Source organism: Protopterus annectens, chromosome 8.part1, assembly GCF_019279795.1.
Source record: "Protopterus annectens isolate FY-2018-M chromosome 8.part1, PAN1.0, whole genome shotgun sequence".
Lineage (NCBI taxonomy): Eukaryota > Metazoa > Chordata > Ceratodontiformes > Protopteridae > Protopterus > Protopterus annectens.
Window position 1 is genome coordinate 250002936 of NC_056742.1, and position 19005 is coordinate 250021940.

The window sequence follows — 19005 nt, forward strand, 5'->3', positions numbered from 1 at the left end:
TACTCAATTATTGGGCCGGGTAAAATGAAATCACAACGTCATTGATCTAGATGAGATGCCTTGACTTATAAGATGGGCCACATAGAAAGATTTCCTTACTACTGTGGATACCTGTTAAGATTGCTGTCAACCTGAGTAATCTGATCATATTCCACTGGGTCTGCACTTAAAGAGGTGCTGTCTATAATGTCATTTCCTTCAGTAAGTGGCAGGTCATTTCAGTAGTACTAAACTTAGGCATATTGTCTTCTCTTCCCTCAAAACTGTTATCACTAAATTCTGCTTTAAGAGAGCTTTTCACAGCAGTATGTGTGGTGGTGTGAGTGTGTGTACACACACACACACACATATATATATATATATATATATACACACACACACACATATATATATATATATATATATATATATATATATATATATATACACACACACACACACATATATATATATATATATATATATATATATATATATATATATATACACACACACACACATATATATATATATATATATATATATATATATATACACACACACATATATATATATATATATACACACACATACACACACACACATATATATAAGAGGACTACTGCTAAACTGATATGAAAGTTAAGGCTGACAACATCCTAATACAAAAGTAAAATATTCATTAACATATCAAAAAATAAGATGGAATGACAAATATTCTGAAGAGAGAGACTTTGTTGTTTGAGAGTACAAAACTGTTGAATAACAGAATATATAACTATATGAAATGATAAATAAGTGAACCAAGATTTGTTTAGTTTAATTAGTTATGGATTTTATTCCATTAGCTCTAGAATGTTTTTGAACTTGAAATACTGATGCTTTCATTTATCAAAACATATTTAATGTTCCTTCGTGCATGCATTATGCAAAAAATAACACTTATTTTTACTGACTTACTTGGAAGACAATAACAGTATTAAAAAGTTTACAATGTTTGTCAATTTCAAAAGATAAGAAATATAAAAGGACCACAACTGAGATGATAATTTTAAAGTTTGAAGACAAAGTAACACTATACTGAAATACTTGTTAAATATCAGAGAGTTGGAATGGCAAAGTACCTGAATAACGATTTTATTTTTTGGTATTACAAATCACGGCAAATGAAAGAAGGGCTAAGTAATGTAAATTTTAACAGTAAATATAGTGCTAAACAATGGAATTTAAATATCTACTGAATTATCAAAGTTAGTTTATGTTAAGAACAGTGTTCAGTTTGCTTACAGAACAGACTTAGTAGCTTTAGACATGTACGGGAATTATAAACTGACAGTATAAGGGGATGAAAGTTAGATTCAGTGAAAGAATTAAATAACCAAAATGCAGTAATTTAACATTAAAGCACAGATATGAAAGATGAATTTAATGAAGAAAAATAAGAGAATAGTATTTACTTTGGAAGACTAATTTTTCATTGTACTGGCTGCTCTGTCCTATGGATTCTTTAAATGTACAGAAGATGCAGTCAGAAAGACTATTTACTGATGCAAGCAGATTTCCAGTCTTGCCAATTTTGCTTTAGTAACAGATTGATAGCAATAAGGAAGATAGAGATAAAAAGAGAGAAATGGAGGAGTGAAGAAGTGTTTCACTATTTCCTTATCCCTTGCTAGTTATTCTAATTGGTGGTTGAGGTGAAATATGGCCAAAGTATGATACAGACTGGTGACTAATATAATTAAAAGATACTGACTGGGTAGAAGAAAAAAATGGAACAACTACAGACATGGATGGAAATTCATATCAATTAAAACCACCAACTGTGTTAATTAACTTTATAGAGCACAAAGAAAAAGTGAAAGGAGATATCCTAAATAATTATGTTACAAGAAAAAGACAATTTTATTGTTCCTTGATGGGCTGTCTAATTGGTGGTTGAAGGACCATTTTGTCAAAGGACGGACATGTTATGGAATAGTAAGAATGCAAATGGATAAAAATACAAGTGAGTGAACATATGGAATATATAAAGAAGGTGTGGCAAACTAACTAGTTCTGCTCACTGGGTGGAATACTGAAATAAAGAAAATCTATATGACAGACTGAGTAATGAGCTTTATGGCACAGCAATGGATGTAATGGCCTTAAACAAAATAAAAGGTTATGACTTACCATAACTTGGCATCTGTGTTGTCTTCCTTCATTCCTCGTCATGACAGGGTCTCATATCCAGCCTTCAGATCTGGCTCGGTCACATTACACAGACTTGGATCAGACTCTCAAGCTTCTCCATCTTGCCCATAATGCACTACATCCACCCAAGTACCTCAGATCAAGTATGCTGTTTCCATACATCCAACACCCACACAGCAAAGGAACGGCAGAAGAGGCTCAGACATGGGACATAAGAGAGTCCCTTTAAAATCCAGGTTCCTCTAGAAGAAGGTGGGAGGACGGTTGGATGGGAAAGTGAGCAGGAATGAAGGAAGACAGCACAGATTCCAAGTTATGGTAAGACATAACCTTTTAATCTGATGATGTCTTACTCGCTCCTCCCCACAATAGGGTTAGAGTCCCCAGATAGGTAGATCCCAGATGGCCATCTTGGAAGAATATGCCGGAGTACCATTGAACCAAAGGAAGCCCTGCTCCTGGAAATTATATTCCAATTTGTAGTGTGATACAAAGGTATGACTGTTAGACCATGTTGCTGCTGCGCAAATGTCATCAATGGAAGTTCTAGAATAGAAGGCCACAGAAGGAGCCATAGGTAAGTCCAGTCCCTTGGATGAGTAAATGTATGAGATGCAGCCAGAAATCCATTTCACGAAGGTAATTTTAGATAACGCTTGCCCAAGTCTATTAGATGAGAAAGCTATGGAAAGCTGATCGGACTTCCTGTATTGTTTGGTTCTGTGCAGGTAAAAATGGAGTTGTCTATGAATGTCTACAAGTTGGAGAACATACTCCCCTTTATTAGAGAAATTGGGACAGAACACTGGCAACTGAATGGATTGACTAATACTGCTCTCGGTAGCTACTTTGGGCATAAGGATGGATTGGTGTACAAGGACACTCTGTCTTTAAGAAAATGTATGCAAGGAGGTTTAGAGGACAAAGCTTGTAGTTCAGAAATCCTCTTAGCAGAGATTATAGCAAACAGGAGGGCCATTTTATATGAGAGGAACTTCATGTCACAACTTGCTGCCGGTTTAAAGAGCCCTTGGGTCAAAGCCTGCAACACAAGAGTGAGGTCCCAAGGGGGAGACAGGTACTTAACTGGAGGCCTTAATAAGAAAACACCTTTCATGAAGGATTTGCATAGTCTAAAAGTGAACAGCGAATGTGATTGGCTTGCAGTATGAAAGCTGGAAATAGCAGCTAATTGTAGGTTGACAGTCGAGAAGCTAGCACCTTTGTCAAAAAGGGTGCTAAGAAACAACAAAATGTCTGAAACTGGTGCTGAAAAGGGATCAGTGTTCCTGCTCGTGGCCCAAATAACAAATCTCATCCACTAACTGGTGTAGACTTTTTTAGTGTAAGCCTTTTGCGAGGCTAGAAGAATTTTTCGGACCAGGGACTTAAGCCTGGACTATCTCACTAGGGTTGAAGGTGGAGAAACCAAGCGGTCAATTTATGCCTTCTGAAGAAAGTTCGGGATGAGCGGAAGAGGAGGGTAAGCATACAGGAGACCTGGGGGGGGGGGGCCAATCGTGGACTACTGCATCCCTCAGGGACTCCCCCAGAGGAGGGATCAGAGGGAAGAACTTGCTGGATTTGTTTTTGAGGGGAGAGGCAAATAGGTTGCAGCAAGGTTGACCCTAATGGCTGAAGATCATGTTCGTCACTGACTGACTGAGGGACCATTCGTGTTGAACCAGAAGCGATCTGCTGAGTCTGTCTGCCAGATCATTGGCTTTCCCCAGGATATGCATTGTAGCTAGAAGGCAGTCTGAAGATATTACCCATTCCCACACCCTCATGGCCTCCCTGCAAGTGGTAAGAACGGGTTCCTACTTGTTTGTTGATGCACCAGGCAACAGACATTATGTCAATGTGTACTGCAATAGTCCCCAAAGGGAGAACGTCCAGAAAGCTTGAAACATTAGGACAGCTCTCATCTCTAGGACACTGATATGCAACCTGGTCTCTTGCAGGGGACCACATGCCTTGGACGATCTTCCCATTGTAATGCCCCCCCCTCCCTGAACTTGGAAGTGTCTGTGGTCATAGTGGCTATGGGAGGGGGGGTGTTCAAGAATGGCTTGCCTAGAATGACATCTGACTTTATCCACCAACTGAGGTGATGCTTGCAAATGGGAGTCAACCTGATGTGAAAGGACAGGGGCTGAGACAGGATGGACCACTGTGTTGTTAATGTTCAGTGGAGAACCCGCATGAAAAATCTGGCTAGAGGGACTAATAGAATGGCTGCAGACATGGACCCTAGGGTCAGCAGGATCAATCGAGCCATTGTGGGGGGGGGGGGTCTGTTGGGCTAAACTCCTGTACCGGATTTCTCAGAGTGGTTACTTGATGTAAAGGTAGAAAAGCTATCTGATCCCTTGTGTTGAGCTGCATACCTATGAATTCTAGGTTCTGCACCGGAGTAAGGCTTGATTTGCTCATGTTTGTGGTAATGCCAGGAGTGTGTAATAACTGGATTAAGTAATCCCTGGTCTGGATTAGCCGATGCCTCCTGGGAGCAGTCAGGAGCTAATAATCTAAATATGGAAACACATGGCATCCCCTATGCCTCAAGTGAGCTGCTACCACTGCCATGCATTTGGTGAACACCTAGGGGGCTGTGGTGAGCCCAAAGGGCAGTGCTCTGAATTGGTAATGATTGGCTCCCAGGTGGAAGCACAGATATCTCCTAGACCGCCTGTCTATTTTGATGTGATAGTATGCATCCTTGAGATCTATCGAGCATATCCAGTTGTCCTTGAACAACAGTGGTAGGACGGACTGAATGATAACCATTCGGAACCTCAACTTATTTGTTCAATTTCTTTAGATCCAGGATGGGTCGTGGGTACCCTGATATTTTTCACCACCAAAAAGAAACAGGAGCAGGTTCTGAATCCTCTGTTTGCTTGGAACCTCCTGGATGACTCTTTTTTGCAACAGTTGTTGGATTTCCTGTGTTATCTGTTCCCTTTTACTAGGCGGCATGTCGGGAAGGCTTTTGGAGTTTGGGGGAAATTAAGAAAAGGGAATGGAATAGCCTCTGGATATTATGCTTAGCACCCAATGGTTCTGAGTAAACTTGATACAGGCTTTTGGTGCAAAGCTAGTCAGCCCCTGACTGCCTCCAGAGACAGTCGGGCATTGCTTCAGGAGCACTGGTAGGGCTTATTGGGAAAGGATTCCCTAAAGCATGGTTCTGCAGACCCCCTCTGTCTCTAGGGCGGCATCTACCATCAAACCCTCTGCCTCTAGAGGAGGGTTCCCTGCGTAGGTCCTGCAAAGCCCTTGGGATCTGCGAAACCACATTTTCTTACCTCCATGTTGGTTCCTCAAGAAGGATGTCTGGGGGGGGGGGTAGAAAGTTTAACTCTAACAGCAGAAAACATCTTCTCGTCCTTTTTGCTGCAGGTAAGTATATCTCGAACTGACATCCCAAAAAGGGAGGAGCCATCATAAGGAACATTCACAAATGATGCCTTAAAGAGCTCTGCAAAGTCAAGTACCCTCATTCAGGCATGCCTCCTTAGGGAGAGTCCTGAAACTGCAGCGTTTAAAGCCAGGTGAAGGTTTGTCAGCCAAAAACAAACTGTCAGCAACAGAAGAAAACTAATGGTCTCAAAATACAGGTAAGCTCTAACTCTCAAGTTTAATTCTATATTTCTAACATTAACTTTAGATATAACTTTAAATGTAATGTAGAGAAAGCTAAGGATTAAGACTACAAGGAACTAACACTAGCCAAAACATTTTTTGCAGGAAGAACACACACACTCAAGAAAAAATGGAGAGAGGATTTACAGAATCCACTTAAGGATAAACTAGCACAAGAACTTTGAAAAACTCTACTCTACAGCTTGAGAGCATGAGATCTGCGTCCCATATGCTGAAGCTGCAAATGAGATTTGGGGTACTTGGGTGGATGTAGTGCATTATGGGTAAGAGGGAGCAGCTTGAAAGTGTCTGGAATGTGGCCACACTGGATCCGAAGATCGGATCAGAAACCCTATCATGAGGAGCAATTTAGAAGACATTGGATAAGGGGGATATTCAAAAAAAAAAAAAAAAGTGACTAGGAAAGGTATAGGATGTATTTTTCAGCATGACACTGCCAAACAACAATATAAAAGGCAAAGTAGCCTGTTTTGCTGAGAATTTTATGGAGAGAGGGTTAAAAAGAGAACACTGTAAAAAAACAGAGAATACCAGAAAGAATAAAGTTAAACTAGGAATAATTTATGTTAAGTGCATTAGAATTTGCAGGGCATATTTAACATACTGTATTGTTAGTACATGTATTGATCATTATATATGTCTTTGTAATAAATTAATAATGTGGCTCATCTATATTGTCTGGTTGAATATACTAGAAACATGTAAAATATATGGTCTGTATGTCTTGCATATGTGTTTCTTTGGAGCTTTTCTTCCTGGGCCTCCACTGAAAATGGACATGTATCCAGTTGGACTATCCCGGTTAACAAATGTAAAATAAATAAGTGAGATTAAGAACAAACAAGATGACAGTGGATAAAGATTTCAATGTTAAAAGAAGCATCCAGCTTTCACCCTCAGGAAAAAAGAATGGACAAGAAAATGAAAGTTCAACCTTTGACATCTACTTTTTTCCTCTGCAACAATAGTGAAGTATGCCATGAAATTGTGGAAATAGAATGCTATAATGAAAACAAACACCAAAGGAACAAGAAATAGTATTACAGTCAAGATTAGGGATAAATATGTGCCGGCATAATGACAAATGTTGATATGTAAATAACGTACAAACATTTTTATACTGGCAGCAATAAAAATGTTTAAAAACAAACTTTGCATTTTTCACAGGTAACAGTCCAGCAAAAGATGGCGAATAACCATGTACTTTTGGAGGGAGTATGGTTGAAAGAATAGCAGTCTAGAGCAGCAGGAAGAACTGAATCATGTACAAGGACACTTCACTATTTCTGCTGCTCATTAACTGAAGTCTACAACAACAAGCAATGTTACTCTGCACATGGGATACATGAAAAAACTACAGCAATCTGACTAAGTCAAACACATGGTACTTGTTTGTAGGACTCTATCTTCAGCTGAAACATGGTTTGTCTTTCTTACATGTACAATACATTTTAAATTCTGAAATTTCCAATTACTTGGCATAATAGTATAACAAGAAAATGTGGACGTCCCACACATTTCTACACACCAAGCAGACATCTTTCTCATCTGAGTGACATACTACACTAAATACTCAGAATGGTGCATGATAAATGGCAGATAAGATTTTACAGTTTCCAGCTGAAATGCTAAGATATAATGGCAGCATGAGTCACTCATTTAAATGACTTACCTGTAGTGACCTTGTTAAATGTGACTGCTTCAGCCACACGCCCTCCAAGTGCCATACACATCCTCTCAAACAGCTGCTCTTTGGTAAACAGAAACTGTTCTCTTGGAAGGATCTGTGCAAAGCCAAGTGCAGCATTTGTTCTTGGAGCTATGGATACCTAAAATACATCACAGAGATTTAAAATGGCAAAGACGGGAATATCCTTATTGCCTTTGCTAGGAAATGTGTAACAGATTTAACAGTACAGACTAGGTAAAGTCCAAAGTGCAAATATCCAAGATAAACAAAAGTGGCATTACTATTTTTGTACTACTTTTAAGTGATTTTATTCAGTGCACAACAGAAGATACCAAGATCTACAGAACCAAACAAGGCCACGCTTTTCACAATCCACACATTTTATAAACTTCTTTAACATACAGAATTCATGCTGAGACAGTAGCACAAAAGGGACTTTATAAATCTGGAAAAATTACAAACATTGTCATGTTCATCAGAAACTTGTGTAGTACAAATTTGTCCTTCAAGACTCAAACACTACATTTAACTCTGCAAAGCAATAATATACAAATCCATTAACTTAACAGAAAAAAGTAATACTTTCACCTTCTACCACACCCAGTAGGGGCTGCCTAGCCTCAAAAAAAGTATTTAAAACCTTGCATCTCAAAATAAGATAAGGAGTGCAGTCATGTACAACTTCACAGTTAAAGATCTTTAAGAAATAATCTTTAATAAAGCCATGTTCATGGACCATGAGTACACTTTAGCTTCCCCATTAAAATGTAAATTGGTGTTCTGGTGAGACCACCTGGTTACCAGAAGGGAAAAATATACAAGTACTTGGATCATGTACAGCAGTTCTGGGGTAAGTCAGACAATGTACAATATGAATTGACAACGGTCCAATATCTACCCTAATAAACTGCAGACAGAAATGGTATCTTATTTGTCATTTCTGCTTGCAGATAAAAAAAGATGTTAAAGAAGACACCTAAATATCTAAGATATGGAGTATCTCAAATATTAGAAATATGGAAACAAAAAGGAACCACATTGGGATGGAAAGGTATGACAGATAGACTTTCACAGTTCTATGATTATGGCAGTCTTTCATAAAAATGATAACTTCATTAGGAAATATTTAATCTCTTCATCCCTCTATAATGCATTCTAAGGAGTGTTGGCAAAAATGAGCTAACATACACACAGCCAAGATTCCAGTTTGTCACAAAGTTTTGCTTATTAACAAAAGTTGTCCAATTAGTATGCAAGTTATAAGATCTTTGGCAATAAATAGACTCCTGCAACCAAAAGATGAGTGGGTGAGGTCCTTGCGTGACAAAACAAGAAATCTTAAGGAAGTGCTGTCACATTTTCCTATCACCAAAGCAATTGTTGGCCAATCATTTCAGTAGGTGCCTTTTACAAATAAGGGTATTTCTTTTTTTTTTAGCAATAACAAAATTAACAGATACATGTGCAACATATAAGTTAATCTAAAAGGGAACATTCCAAGTTGTGTACTATGACTTAATTCTTCCTCTCCAATAATCAGTATGGCACTTTTCTTGAATGCTCCACACCAGGTCATGTGTGCCCAGAGTCAGTGTACACAAAAGTGACATGCAATGCATGATGTAAGCATGCCTAGTCCCTGAGACTCCCAACAATTATCAGGCACATTTCCTGCAAATCAAATCACAACAAGGAATATAGGACACCTGAATTCTAGCAAATAGTACATACATGTTATATACTTTGAAAAATTCACAAGACCACCAAGAGCATACTTGAAGCAATTCTTTTGTCAAGCCAGAATTCTCAGCATAGACTGAACTGTGATAAAGGTACAGTCGCTTTACACAGGGGTGCATGACCTCACTTATAAAGGACTCCATGCACTGCTTAATACATCACATTATCCACTGAATAATGTACACCTATTAAATAATTTACTAGTGTTACATGATGTTTCAGTCACCAGAGTCCAGAGATGAGGAAACTTATGGAGTATTAACACAGCAAGTCTCACTCATGCACAGATTCATAATTTTTGCCATACACTTCAATAGTCAGTAGATCAGATGTTAAGGTGATTTTCTAGGTTCTGGCATCGGCTCGTGGTCCTCAGATAATTCAGCGTCAGTACTCTGCCTGGCAATTTCTAGGGTAGAGTTATGTAATACGATGTCTGGAAATAGTCTCCTGTTTCTGAATTTGCAGATCAACACAGTCAATTTATTAACAAAAAGAATTAGGAGTCACTCAAGTTTGGTGATATAGTGACCCTTCCTTGCCACTGCTAGTAAAGGTCTCAAGTGATTTAAATGCCTTCTGCAGGAAATCCAAATATCAACTCCTTCAGCCAGATATGAACTGGTTTTATCTATGAAAATTCATGAAATCCTCTTATTTCCTCCTCCACCTGTGACATCCTGGAAACACAACAAAACCTCCTCAGTGAATGAACTGTCACTTGTAAGCTCATGACACTGGACATTTTGCAAGCACTGCTTCCTTCAAACAGTCACACTAAGAACTGGCTTCAAGTCCCATCCGGCCTTGGCATAACTACACAACAATTCTGTAGGTGTCTGTGGTGTAGTACAATCTAAATTTATAATGCAACAGGAAAAAAAAGCATTCTTGCTCAGTTTCCATCAAAGTATTTGGTAAACTTGTCATACCTGCCTTGGAAATTTGTACAAGATACAGGGTAAACTAGTGGAAGGATTACTTCACTTCTGCTTTCCAGTGAAATTTTTAAGATAAACCAAATCCTTTCTGTTAGCGACAACATGTTATGTGAGGCATAAGGAATGACTAGCCTGACATGTTGCTTCAGGTATACAAAAATACTTCTATACATTTTGAATAAGCTTTCTCTATAGTCATGAATAACTTATTCATTAATAGTTATGCAAATATCAATTTGTAATTTTTTCCATCAGGAAACTTCCATGGGTGTATTGTCGCTTGTCTATGTCTACTCTGCTTCATCTCATATGGTATACAATCCCTGTAAACATTTTCAATTACTTGGTTTAGCTTTGGCAAGCAGCCCAACCTTCAAAGTAGTCTCTTAATTTTAACACCATCAAAGTGACTTGTGTTGGGTCATTCCAAAAGGGCTGATCTCACTTTATAAGGAAATGGGCCTTCAGTATCCTGTAAGATGAATCTTTTCCCTTAGGCTACTGCAACAGTGACATAATGATGAACATCTCAGATGTACATTATGGCTTAAAAAGCTATATCATTTTCCTGCATCTCAAACAACAACTTTTTACTGGTCAGACTGCTCCCACTCTTTTCAGGGGAGAACCAAGGGAGTGTTCACATACTGAAGTGAGGAAATTTGGGCAAAGGCACTGGAGAACATAGCATGCAGCACCTTTACTTCTCACATAACTGTGTATGCGTGTGTGTGTTGGATACTGATAATGTTTATAGGTTCATAGGTAATTGACAATTAGTCTATAAACCATTACAAAACTAGCCAATAAACCATATTCAAAAGTACCCTCAAGCTTCAAGAAGGGTAACTTAAGTTACACCAGGGGAGAATATGAGGCTGCCCATTTATGGAGGTTTACTTTGAAGGTGGCAAGGGTACTACTCTTTTTGATATGTAGCAGGCGTTTGCACCAGAGGTGGGGATACATTGGGATATGACTAGCACACCAATGGTGTATTATTCACCGCTGATGAAGGTTTAGTCCCTTTAAACAGATAGTTGGAGATCCATCTGCTCTGCAAAGGGAAAGGCCAACAATTCTGTAGGTGTCTGTGGTGTAGTACAATCTAAATTTACAATGCAACAGGAAAAAAAGCCTTCTTGTTCAGTTTCCATCAAAGTATTTGGTAAACTTGTCATATCTGCCTTGCAAATTTGTACAAGACACAGGGTAAACTACTGGAAGGATTACTGCACTTCTGCTTTACAGCGAAAATTTTAAGACAAACCAAACCCTTCCTGTTAGCGACATGTTATGTGAGGCATAAGGAATGAAATTTTTTTAATAGCCTGACATGTTTCAGGTATACAAAATACTTCTATACATTTTGAATAAGCATTCTCTATAGTCATAAATAACTTATTCATTAATAGTTATGCAAATATGAATTTGTAATCTTTTCCATCAGGAAATTTCCATGGGTGTATTGTCGCTTGTCTATGTCTACTCTGCTTCATCTCATATGCTATACAATCCCTGTAAAAAATTTCAATTACTTGGGGATACATTAGGATATGACTATCACACTAATGGTGTCTTATTCACCGCTGATGAAGGTTTAGTTCCATTAAACAGATAGTTGGAGATCCATCTGCTCTGCAAAGGGAAAGGAGTCAAGGAGGGTCAAACCTTTCATAGTTCAAAAGATTAGACATAGCTTACATGGAGGAGTTTATAAGAGACCAATCACAGAGAGAGGGCTGACAGTTTGTCTAGATAAAAGAGGATCTTAAGGCCACTGATCCTTTTAGTTAGGAATTTCTGTGGTCTCTCAAGCTGAGTGAAATGTTTATACAAATACAAGCCAAAAAGATTATAACATTTAATAATGAATCTGAAACAGAGAAAAGGGAATTATAACGTCTTTGGATCTGGGGAGATGCCATTGGAACTTAGATAAACACGACATATGGCTTTCTGGACTATTACTATACAGTGACATGATGATCAAAAGATAAGGAACTATCAATAAGATATTCAGCTCTCAGCTTCCAAATGATTCCTTTACACTCTTTACTAGTTTGGTTATATGTGCTCTGAAGGTAGAAGAATAAGACCTCTTACAACCATTAAAGTAATTTCATTCTCTTGTTAAATAGTTTATTTACATAGGTATATCATCACAGAGGTTTGCTTTTAACTTTTTCATTACATTCGGTGAAAATAGGAACTCCTTATTAATACAAGTTAAGTGGGAGGCATAGAAAGCGGCTTTATGTACGGGATCTGTCAGAAGATTTCAGTACAATTTATTTAGGTTATAAAGCAACTGAAAAGGGACTTCTTTTGAGAAGTCCCTGAAAATCAGAGGTCAATGCAGGGGAAGCAACATCAGTTTTAAAGGAAAGGTCACAGATTTATGGTCTGATTTAAAATGAGAAGCTGTATAAGGAGGTGTACAAGACTTGGTCATATTTGTGAAGAAAAGATCAAGGATAACTGGGTTTCTAGTAAGATGGTTAATTATTTATACAAAGGAGTTAGCATTTATAAGGTCAAGGAAGAGTTAAGCATGACGACCACCATCAGTGTAGGGCAACTAATTTATTAATGGATAGTTGAAGTACTCACTAGGAATGTGTTTAGTTAAATGGGGATTTTAACTATGGTGTTATGACAGTTATAATTCTCAGAAGACAAACACAATGTTCTGTAGCCAGCTATAAAGTGGCATTTAATATTCTTTAGGGTGATTTCGAAATCTAGGAGTTCAAATCTGGTGTCTCAAGGAAATCAGTCATGAGATGATGATATACTTGACCATTACTGATGCTCTCTCCCACAACTACCAATAGATGTGAAGACAGAAGAGGCAATTTCTACTCAACAACTACACATATATGAAGTAGCTAGTGAACCTCAAGATTGGGCATATATTTACGACCTCTGGCATTGGGTAGGGCCACTTTAATGAGTTCCAGTACTAGGTTGGAAATGTCCAGCAGATGAAATATAACTAAAAAAAAGGGACTACGGAAGTTGCTAAAGTTTTAGCCAGAATGTGAAAGCCTTGGTAAGAGAAGTGCAGTCCACCCTTGGCAAAAAAACAGGAAGGTTAGTCAAACGTCTCGTCTCAAGCCAACATGTATTGGGTCACCGTAGAATGACACCAGCTACATACAGTTATTAAAACCAAATATTTTTTCTATAAATCACAGCATTATTCATCAGTCCACTTCCTGCATCAGGAACATGCACAGCAAAGCTCAATCATATCCATTTGCAGGTCCCTATGGGTAGAGTATTTAATGTCATTCATTCCCAAGTGGACCACTATCAGGTCATAATCCTACTTGCCAGAATGGAGAGATCTAAGAGCTCTTTTCAAATCCCAGATCTTAGCGCTGTAAAAACAGCTAACTGTAACCCTACTTTTCTCCAGACTGGAGAGGGTGACGTCCATATGAATGACCAGTATTACTGCTGCACAGGTTAAAACAGCACTGTCCAAGGCCAAGAATACAGCTTCTATCGGACCTGAAAATATCCCTGGCTGTGTTCTATATGAACTACAGAGTGAACTGGCACCTCACCTGTGTGCCCTGTTCAATCACAGCCTCACCTCAGGCTTTGTCCCTACTGAATGGCACACTGCTACAGTCATCCCTCTCCACAAAGGAGGAGTGACTACATACCCTGGGAACTATCGCCCCATTAGCCTGACTAGTCTGATATGCAAAGCTACGGAATGCATCATAATGGACCTAATAAAGGATATAGGGACTCACCAAACTCTGGATCCCGCACAGTTTGGTTTTGTGAAAGGTAGATTATGCCTGCTCAACCTGGTTGACGTCTTTGAGTCAGTCACCAGAGCTGTGGATGACGGCAAGGTGGTTCATATAGCCTACTTTGATCTGGCCAAAGCCTTTGATACCATTCCCCAATCAGGAATCATAGAAAAACTCACTAAGCTAGGCATCAACCCCTATATCCCTAGGTGGGTTGCAAACTGGCTCACAGATAGAACCCACAGTGTGAAAGTAGCTGACTCCAAGTCAGACTGCCGACCAGTCACAAGTGGAGTCCACAGGGTTCGGTCCTGGGTCCTCTCCTGTTTGGTATCTACTTCTCTGAAGTCCAGGCCAGCATGAAGAGACTCTGGCTGACAAAGTTCGCAGACTATGGCAGGTTGGGAACTATTATTAACTCCCAAAGTGATGTTGACATCCTACAGAAAGGCCTCACTGAGACCAACGACTGGTGTTAGCACCATGGCCTTAAGCTCAATGCCAAAAAATGTGTCATCCCCTTTGGGAAAAACCTGGTTCCCATGAATTACCACATCGATGGTAGTCCACGGAACACAGAAGGCATTATAAGAGATCTGGGAACACAGGCGGACTGTAACCTCTCTTTTGACCACCACATTGCCACTGTGGTCAGAAAGTCCTTCTATGTGGCACACCTCATTGCTAAGTGTTTTGCATCCAGGAAGTAAGAGGTCATTGTCTCCCTCTACTGTTCCCTCATTAGGCCAGTCATCGAGTACAATGCCCCATTTGGCATGTACCTCACTAGACACCTGCAACAACTGGAGAGCCCACAAAAGTACCTCACAAAGAGGATCCTAGGCCACAAACGTACCTCACAAACAGGAGCCTAGGCCTTAAACACTTGTTCTATATGGAAAAACAAAAAAAAAAAAAAAAAAAAAACCACAACTGTTCACGGTCTCATATCGCCTACTTAGAGGCGATCTCTGCTAAACTTACAAAGCCATGTCTGACCTAGCTCAGTTAGAAATGCTACATCTAAAGAAATCCCAATCCCTCCGCACCACACACTCCAGAGACCTCAACCTCATTACCACAATCAACAGAACAAGCTGGAGGGATAGGTTCATAATTCAGAGACGGCCCATGTTATGGAATAGACTTCCCAAACATCTCAAACAGAGCACCTCACTGGCCCTCCAAGAGAAATCTTGATGAGTGGATGGGAAATAGAAAATTCACCCGGGGGATCACTCCAGTGGCTCTACTCATCAGAGGCACTGGGAACTAAGTTCGGGTAGCACGATGTCAAGGTAATCCTATGGGCTAGGCTTATAAAGGCTCCAGGACCATTAGCCTAGTACACACCTAAGAACCTAAAAGAATAATCTAAAATTTTAAAGTGAGTGGATGAAGTTTCAATGGAATTTAACGACTTGGAGTCTGTACCCTTGTAACGCTTAAGAGCATGAGTACAGGCTTATTGGTACACAGGGTGAAGATGGCTGAGTTGCTATAAGAACTAATGGTTGAGGTTTTTTTAGTCTTTTGTCTGGGAGTTTTAGACAGTGGAGGTATGATGGGGAAGAAAGAGCTAATTGGGAATACATCTCTTGAGAGTATAATGAGTTGGCAGACTTTAAAAATTCCCTGCAGACTAGTCCAACAGAAATACTGGATTAGTAAATTGGTGTAACTAATGAAATGATTTCTTGCACCGTGATACAGAACTGGAATAGCTTATACATAGTAAGGCCTTGCTGAGTTTAAGTCTGCTGGCTGCCATAAAAGCAATTACTAGAAAATGGAAATCAAAGTCTAAACGAACTGTATTTGAGGTATCAAATATAGTAATAGAGTTAAAGAACTAGAAGTGCAATCTTTAGAAAAAGGTAGGAGGAAATTACATAGAGAAAAAAAAGGAATTGTGGGGACAGTACGTGCAGAATAATGTTTTGGAGGAGGAATGAGGTTTATGAGAAAGCAGGAATTGAATGAGTTATGTAATGTTTGACAGACCATGAGTGGATAGATTATAAATGATGTACAATGTTTGAACGGAAAATATGTCAATATGCTTTGTTTTCCTTTATATAAATGTTTGATTGCCTATTGATTGAGTGTTAATGTAATAAAGATGTTTCTTGTTTAAAACCATCTTCAGCACAAGTTGGCTTAGTGTTGATGTGCGTGTGTGTGTGTTGTGCTTAACAAATGTGTTTTGACACGTATTGGATTGTATTACAAGTCGTGCGTATCTTTAAAGCACACAATACATACTGATAACACTAAATTATCAAATAAGCACAAAAAGTAAGCAGCCTTCACCAGAATTAAAGGTGAAGCGCATTTTAGAAATATGAATCAGAAGGGAATGACTATTAGAATAAATTGTCTTATCAATATTAGTACACAATTTATTGTACAGTATTAAAGGAACTACAATGCACAGCAATCTGTTGCAGACTTTTTGAAGTGTTCCACGGAGGACAGCACCTTTTTAAAAGTATTTTATTTAACAAAGGAGCAAAGACAAGGTTAAGCGGATTACATGTGGACACTTTTGAGAAGCAAACCAACCAATCAAGTCTTTGGGTGGTGAGCTCAACTAGGAGTAACCAGAGAAAACCCATGTAAGCAGAGGAAGAACATGCAGTAACCAGAATAGTAGAATTTTTTTGACTGAGGGACTGACTGTATTAATTCCAAACCATTTTCAAGCACCACTGGGTTTTCCTCATGTGAAGCTTGGATAAAGGAATTATTAAGATACATGAAGCTATGTATCCCAGAAGTCTGATAACAGTCTGTGCTGAAAATGAACTGAGGGTTGAACAGACTGGAAATGGCTAGTTAGGAAAGAGATATTTTTCCTGTGGAAGGAAAGCTCTTTGCCAGTCGCTGTCCAGCAAGGCCCCCAGAAAAAAATATCTTTCTGGGTGGAGAAACACTGGATTGCACTGAGTTCAGGATGTAATGTAGGGAGAAGAAAATGGTCATAGTTTGTTGCACAGCACTGAGATGCTTCACCAGTCTCTCCGTTTGGATCAGGTAGTCATCTAGGTAAGGGTAGATCTGAATGCCCTTGGTCCTACAGTGTGATATTACTGGAGGGAGGCATTTGGTAAATACTGTGGATGCAGTAGATAAGCCAAAATAGCAGAACACAGAACTGATCGTGATTTCTACCTCCTTTGAAGCAGAGATGCTTCCTGTGGGATCTTACAATGGGCATGTGAAGGTAAATGTCTTGTATCCAAGCTGACCGGGAAGGCTCTTGGAGCAAGCGTAGGTAGGAGCTTTTAGAGAGTAAGAATTTTGAAATTTAAGACCAGGAGAAATCCTTTTCATTCTGACAAATTTAGTATGGGCTTCCAAGTCCCCTCTTCTTGGAACAAGAAAAAATCTTCCCCTTTACTGGGAGGGTATCTCTTCAATGAACCTTGCTGTAAGACTAGAACTACTTGCTTCACAGGTGCTTTAAGTTGGTTGGGTAGAATAGCAGGAATGCCAGCAGGCTTTGGTAGCGAAGCAAAGAGAGGTCTGTAGCCTGAGCTGATGATGCTCAGCACCCACTTGTCTTGGGTAATCCTGAACCATTTGATGTGAGACAGACAACTTACTCCTAGCTTTAAAATAGCGTAAATGTTAGTGAGAGTTAAATGCTGCAGAATATAAAGACATTAAGTCTAACTGATGTGGGATTTGAGTCTATCTCCCCCGTTTTTCTGGTACTGCTGATTCTTTCACATACCTATTTTTTTCATAGTTTCATAGGCAAGTACTAAGCTAACTGCCCTTGTGGGCCATTTTAAGCCTAACCAGTTTCTTTTTGTGAGAATCAAACTTTCTACTTCTGGTATATGTGGTAAAAATGTCATCTGTTTGTAAACATAAGATTTCTAGGAACAAGTTCTCTGGACTCCTTTATTACATGTGCTGCACATCTTCATGAAACAGATACCTAAACGGAGTCAAGATTGAATCATACAGGCTGTTAGTGGTAGCTCTCCAAACTGGGGTGTACCTGCACCCTGAGAAAGTGTGAGCAAATCCAGAATGTGAGGAAGTAATAATTGCCCTTGGCCAATACCATTAGAAGGGAGAAACAAGATTTCCTGGGCCAATTGGGGGTCACCACAATGATTCTTGGCATTTTTTTCTGAACTTTCAGAAGAACTTTGTGAATCAGTGAAGACAGTGAATGCACATACTGGAATATTCACATCTGAAGGAATAAGAATGCATATGTCCTCCAAGCATGTCTGCAACAGAATTTCTCTAGCAGCCTGTTTTGAAAAGAAGTGAAAATATCTATTTGAAGCATTCTCCACATCTGGATGACATCCTGAAACACCACTGTCTTTAGCAGCCACTCTTGTGGGCATGCCCAGGATCTGCTTAGTCTGTCTACCACAACGTTTTGCTCCGACAGTGTGTGTAATGCCTGAAGATTAAGAGAATGCTGCAGTGCCAGCTCCCAGGCCATAACTGCCAAACAGTAGAGAGGGTATTGTACCTCCTTGTTTGTTGAGGTACCACATCACTGTGGTGTTGTCCATAATTACAAAAACAGGACTTAGAGTCCATAGGTGGTGAAGAACTTCTAAGCAGTGTATCACCACCACCATTTCCTTGACATTAATATGCTTCCATTTGTCCTTGGGTCCTTAAGTGGCCTGCACTCACACACCCAACACCCACTGATACAGATCCTCAAATGAAATCAGATTAATCTGTCTGGACAGATTGAGAAGGAACAGTTGGAAAGAAAGGATGTCCTGGATGGATACTCAAAACTGAGTTTTTTTCTGATATGGAATGCTCCTGGTCCTAATTACGTATAGCAGTTTTGCAAACGAGTATCATTACAACAATTGTTTTTTGTATACCTAAGCAAGTCTGTTACAGGAATGAACTCTGCACTTCACATGCATCAGTGACATTTTTCATCCTTTCTGTATAAATTCTGTGCTGAGTATGTTTGTGAAATGAAAACATTCTGCCAAAGTTAATACTACTACTCTGACTT

The 19005-nt window shown here is 39.2% G+C and overlaps 1 protein-coding gene across 1 annotated transcript in view; it reads right to left on the reverse strand.

Moving 5' to 3' along the window:
- SPG7 (SPG7 matrix AAA peptidase subunit, paraplegin) overlaps positions 1-19005 on the reverse strand; it is an 898665-nt gene that overhangs the window by 240968 nt on the left and 638692 nt on the right. The window contains exon 12 of the mRNA XM_044081590.1: positions 7517-7673. Within this exon, the coding sequence (XP_043937525.1) occupies positions 7517-7673 (157 nt within the window). The remainder of the gene's footprint in view (positions 1-7516; positions 7674-19005) is intronic.